Here is a 6,000-nt window from a genome sequence, read left to right on the forward strand (position 1 = left end):
TATTTGGAATTATTTAGGCTACCTTCAAGGGTAGACTCCTTTAAAGGCAGTTAGATTCCAGTAGAAACAAATTAGTCTTCACCCATTATTAGGTCCTATTAAGCTCCACGTGTCCTGACAAGTAAAGATGTACAGGTCTGAGTTACACATCAGATATTGTTTTCAGAGCTGTAAGATACTTCCTGTTCAATATTTGGGGAAGGAGGATGAGAATGCACTCTTGCAAAGATAATCAGGAGACCTGTGCTTGAATTCCAGAGCAGCTTACATCTGATCCCAGCCCCCTGTAAAGAAGTTCATACCAAGGCTTCCTTCAAGCCTCCCCTCAAACGAGGCTCCACCACCGTTCAGGAAGAAATATGATCGGCAAGTATAGCCTTCTGCAGTTTCAGCAGCCCACATCACAGGGGGCTGGACTAGCACAGATTTCTCTAATCCAGCACCTGCTTCCGACCCTTCTCAGATGCCTCTGAGAAGGGCATAGCCCTCTCCCCACTGTTGCTCCCACTAAACAGAGTTCAGTGCCACATGAGCTGCACACACGTTCTTTCTGGCGATATTGACAAGTTCACCTGATTATTTAAGTTCAGTTATGGTCTGAGAGAGTTGTGGATCATGCGATGAAGCTGAACTTCAATATTCAAATGCAGCTTGTCATTTTATCCCAACTCAGAGAAGTAGGTTGTATGATGGTTAAACAGCCTTCATATGACTGATGGCCTGCGCTGGGGTTAAGAAGGGTAGTTTAAGCCTCACACAAGCCACCCCCATTGGATTTCGACAGCGGAAAAAGCTGCAGTCATTGCTTGAATATTCAAAATGGCTGCTTGCACCACAGCCTACAACTAAATAAGTCACAACCAACAAAATGGCAAGACCAAGCTATCTGGCAACACTGTCATAACAGCTAAACAGTCAGCCGGTTTGTAGGATCAAACAGACTACCACAGCTTCAGTAAGCCATGGTGAACTGTATTTTGAATATTCAAGCAGTGGTCAGAGCTCATTGTATGAAAGAAAGTCCACACACATTAAAAAATTAAAATACCTAGTGGTCAGTCCCCAGTATGACCTTGTTCGTTCGTTCAATCTCTCTCTCTCTCTCTCTCTCTCTCTCTCTCTCACACACACACACACACACTGGAAAAGTACTGTTCTGGAAAACTTTGACAACTCCTACTGAAAAGGTGTTAGAAAAAATATGCAAATATTCAGTTTTGTGAGCCACTAAAATATATTGTCATTATACATGGATTTTCAGTTTTTTAATATGCAAGCCTGTCCTTCATTGTGCAATCCCACACTAGCTAGCTAGCCATTCCCATTGAGTTCAACAGGGCTGCAGGTGCTTTTCAAGGCACAATCATAAGATTTCTGCGGGGAGCACAAACTTGGTTACTAAAGCTTTTTGTTAATGTTAAAACAGGCAATTATTGAGGATTCCTTGAGCCCTGCCTTAAAGCAGGAGCTGCAGAAGTAGAATCATTTGCTGACTCAGTTTGCCAAATTAGTTTTAATATGGACACTATAGCACCAGGAAAACATCACTCTGGCAGGTGCTAACATACCTATGTAGTCCCATCTGCTGCTCTTGGTTTCCCGGCTAACAAAAGCCACTGTCTATGTAACATGAAGCATCAAGGTCAGGGGGGGGGGGAATCAAACAAGATTTGTGAGCTGACCCAAAAAAGAGTGAACTGGGAATTCTATTATTTTAGAAAAAGCAAGTCCCTCACAAGATAGAAATTTAAATATAAGCTCCTCTAATCTCTAAGAAGTGGTAATTGAGACTTACAGAGTTTGTCTGCCACCTTTAGCTATGGAACAAACACTGAAAAGCTTTTTTACTCCAGCAGTTTAAGTACACTGGTTCTGTACACTCTTTAAATGCCCTCTTGGCCAAGATGAGCAGAAGTGAAGAGCTCTTCCCCAGTTATAAGCCAGAGGATAAGCCAAGTTTCTTCTAATGGAGCAGCAACAGAGCATGGAAAGAGAGATGTCCATGTACGACATGTAAGCACTCCAGGACAACACCCCATCTTCTGAGCTGCTATGGGAAGCAGAGAGAGAGGGACGGTTGCATCTATCCCAGACAACTGTCTGACGAGAAGGAAGGATTCCTAAGGCAGCAGGTGTGTCTTCCTGTTATCAGGCCCACTGGGGATGAAAAGCATCAGCAACCAGTGATGGAAAACATCAGCTGGTTGCCCACCAGAGGGCTAGCCAGAACTGAAAGAATAACAGATTGCAGAGACTGTCACTTGATTCATATGGTGAGAAATTCTGCTAAGTAGCCGCAGCATCAGAAGCAAGCACGATGAAGCACTGCCTGAAGCGACCGGATAAAGCTCGTGTGCATAGCCCTGACTGCATCCTTTCAGATTGCTCCCGAGGACGCCATCGCCACATCACCAGGAATGCCAGGGAATTCTTGCACCTGTCGTCCTCCGTGCGCACTAGATCCCAAGTCTCCAGAGATCAGCCTCTCTCCAGCTAACACTTCGACATCCCTGTTCTCCACTCCCATCACCTCCGAGCTATACAGAAGCTACTCCTTCAGGGAAATAAGCAAAAAAGCTTTTCCACAGCCAAATGCGTATGTGCCCCCCCCACCTACCGCACCACAAGCTCCCTCCATCCCCCCATGGCAGTTGAGGCTCTGCACTCTTCTCACTGCCTTCCCCCCTGAGAAAACACCCCTTGGCTGGAGTCCACTCAGAACAAACATGCCGGAGCAAGAGTAAGGGCAGACCTATACATAAAGTTTGGCTCCTGCAGTTCGCCATTATCCATTCTCACTTCCAGAAATCCTCTACTTTCCCGCTTCCCCTAAATGCACAGTATCTACTCCACAACTGGTAGGAACTGATTAATCGAAAGGACTCGCCTTTGATTAACTACCTGCACGGAGCTTACCCCTTGCAAAAGCCATTTCTAGAATGCTTTCTGTGCCATTTTGTTTGCCTCATTTTTCTGGCAAGATCTTTCTGCTGAAAGCCCATAAGGGGAATCCCACAGAGGGAACTTTTGCTTGAAGGACTCTCCACACTCACCCAGGGAGCTCCGCCACCCACAAAAATACTTGTGAACAGGACGGGTGCTGCTGTGTTACAGGGCCCCACATGCTTTTGACCTCCATTTCTGAAGGTCCTACCCACCTTCAATATGAAAAGGATCCATTCTCCCCAACACCCATGCAGTCTTTCCCAAATTCGCCCTCAAATCTTCAGCAAGACTGTCCATCACGCAAGCAGTACAGGGACAATCTCCAGGGCTCTTCAGCTACCACAATGCAAACAACCAGGGGAAGCAGTGCGGCTGACACACAAAACAGCTCCCCTTTTGATGCATTCCGAAGTGGCCGAGTACTTTAAAGGCTTCTCGTTTTAGGGACTCTAGCTCGTTTTGACTGGAATACACTGCTAAACATTCTTTCAAGTCTTGGAGGATAATGGAAACAATCTTGCCCAATCCTATCGGAAGGTCCGTCTAGTCCAACAGGCACTGGCAGCAAGGAAGTTGACAGCTGGTTTCCTGAACCACAACACTGCTAACTGCTGGGGAGAAAACTGACTAAAGAGATGCATTCTTAAATTTTGCTGGTTTGCATTTTCTGATTTATATGTCTATTCAGATTAAACGTTCCTGTTCTCATAGATGTGGCATTTTGCGGCTTCTATTGTAATTGATTAATGGTCCGCTGTGGCCAGCGAGATGCCTCCAGGAACCTCTCAGGAGAGGCAGACAAACACCCCTCTCTTTTGTCTCCACTCTTTGTTGCTAACCGCTGTTGTTAGATCGCTCGGCACAGTTGTACCCAACCCCGAAACAGGAGGGGTGCACCATCAGGGGACCACAGAGACACAGCCAGATCTCCAATTAGAAGCCGACCTCTCACAAATGCCCTAGACAGAAAGCCATTCAGATTTGCAGTCTGGCGGGGAACCAGGAGACCCGGTCCAGACAGTCGCGGTGCTGCAAGATTAGCAAGGCTGGAGTGAAATTCTCCTAAGCCTGCTAGGATGCTACGGAGAGATGCCTCAGTGAAAGCCATCATCCACACGTGATCCAAATGGTGCCTTACTCAGAAGTAAACACCTCCAGGCATGCCTCCATACGGGCGGTTTTCAAGTGATAAACCTTCCACCAGCTCCATAGGCTATTCGCTTGACCGACAAAGGACTCCTAGCAGGCTTCGTCCCTCTCGGCTCTAAGTCTGATGGACTGTCTTCGGGGCAGTTGTAGCCGCTCGGCCTGATCTACCTCGCAGGACTGTTTGAGGAGAACACGCGGGGCAGGACCGCCCGCGCCGCCGTGCTTTCCCAGCCTGCGTGGCGTGGTGGAGGGGGCGCTGGGTTACGGGTTCAAAGGATCCAGGCTCGGGAATGCTCTTTGGCCAGAAAGCCCACCGGGTGACGTGGGGCCAGTCCCCGACTTTCCGCCTGACCTACCCAGCAGGGTTGTTGCGATGTGAACAACGGAGAGAAGGGGGGCCAGCCGCCTTAAGTGCCATGCAGGAGGGGCGGAAAAGAAACATAGGACGACACGGGGCGAGCAAAACAGTGCATGCAACTCCACGGGGCGTCCCGATCTCCCGCGCTCGAAAGGGCTGCCGGGCACCTCCGCGGAGCCCAACTCGCCCTTGTCTCCGGGGACCTATGATCGCCTCGCACGCATGCTGCAAGCCCGCTGCCCAGAGTAGGGGGCTTGCGCCCCGATCCATGGAGGGGGGATAGGCGCATCGCAGCCCCCCCCCCACCCGCCGCGCAAGTCGCCGCCTCTGCTAGCCGCGCCGCGCGTGCCCACCTTGGTTGACCAGGCGCAGCGCGTGGGTAAAGGACGGATCCAGGGAATCCTTCTCCGCCATCAGCTCCGGCAGGTACTTCTCCTCCATGGCCCGCCCGCCTGCCCGGGGGGGACCGGACGAGACGCCGCGAAACGCAGGCACGGAGTCGAGGGAGCCGCGCGGCAGCGACCGCCGGCGGAGCCGATGGATAAATCCTCGCTGGCCAGGAGCAGCCCCGCGGGCACGGAAAGCGGGGCGCAGGCGGCGGACTCACGCGGGGGGGGGGGGACAGGTCAAGCGGCGCAGACACGGAGCGACCCACCCGTGTCACGCCCTCCAAGCCTCGCGCCCGCGTCCCCAATCCAAGCAAGCGCAGGAGCAAGACCAGCCGCACTCCCAACAAAACAACCGGCGCGCCAGCCCGCAGCCGCGACTGAGCACCCCAGCGGCACAGCGGCACGCTTTAAATAGGCGGCCGCCCCGAGCCACGCCCACGCCGCCCCGAGCCACGCCCCCTCTCACGAACGCCTCTGTTAGCAAGGCGTCGCCGCCTCGTCTCTCTCCCCACCCAAGCCCGCCTACCTTTGTTACCTATTGGGTAAGGGAGCGCGCGCTCCTTATTGCCTGATTGGCTGGTCCGCTCCGTTCTGGTGTGTGTTCGTGTGTGGGAGGGGGAGGGAGCAGGAAGAAGGCCCTCCCTCCCCTCCAGCGGGGAGTGTTTGAGCCGCGCGCCCCGAAGGCAACGGGAAAGGGCGGGAAAAAGAAGGGGGCGTGCGCGCACCTCTCCTGCGCATGCGCCCTGGGGAGGGGGCCTTAACGGGCGTGGCGCGAGGCGCTCGCGGTCCGTCGGGAGGGCTGCGGCCGCTCGCCGCGCGTCTTGCCAGGCCTTCCCCGGGGAAGCGGCTGTGGCAGATTACAACCCCTACCGGCCACGAAGACGCAGAGAAAGCCTTCGGAGGACTGAGTCAAAACAAAGCGCTCCCCCCGCCAGAGAACCCCAGCCAGCGGCGCATGCACGGACCCCGCACTGAAACGGAAAGTTTGCTTAAATGTCCACCAGGTCGCCCCCAGCCGAGTAGCCGCGCAATCCTGTGAAAAGTAAGAGGGCAAATTAAAAAGGGCATGCTGGAAGTTGTAGGCCTTTGTTGCTCTCTGAACTGGAATAGGATACACTTTAAGGAAAATCACCATTCAGGAGACAGAGAAGGAGGCCT

At 52.5% G+C, this 6,000-nt stretch overlaps 1 protein-coding gene across 3 annotated transcripts in view; it reads right to left on the reverse strand.

Moving 5' to 3' along the window:
• The window catches only part of KHDRBS3 (KH RNA binding domain containing, signal transduction associated 3), a 107,860-nt gene extending 102,648 nt beyond the window's left edge, over window positions 1-5,212 (reverse strand). For all 3 annotated transcript variants that reach the window (XR_006416877.1, XR_006416878.1, XM_044452817.1), the window contains exon 1: window positions 4,807-5,212. Coding sequence is in view for 1 of the 3 variants with exons in the window: in XM_044452817.1 (XP_044308752.1) it covers window positions 4,807-4,894 (88 nt within the window). In the remaining 2 variants the exon portion in view is untranslated. The remainder of the gene's footprint in view (window positions 1-4,806) is intronic.
• Window positions 5,213-6,000: the final 788 nt, after the last annotated feature.

The sequence above is a fragment of the Varanus komodoensis genome, unplaced genomic scaffold (genome assembly GCF_004798865.1).
Source record: "Varanus komodoensis strain SLA01 unplaced genomic scaffold, ASM479886v1 scaffold75, whole genome shotgun sequence".
NCBI lineage: Eukaryota > Metazoa > Chordata > Lepidosauria > Squamata > Varanidae > Varanus > Varanus komodoensis.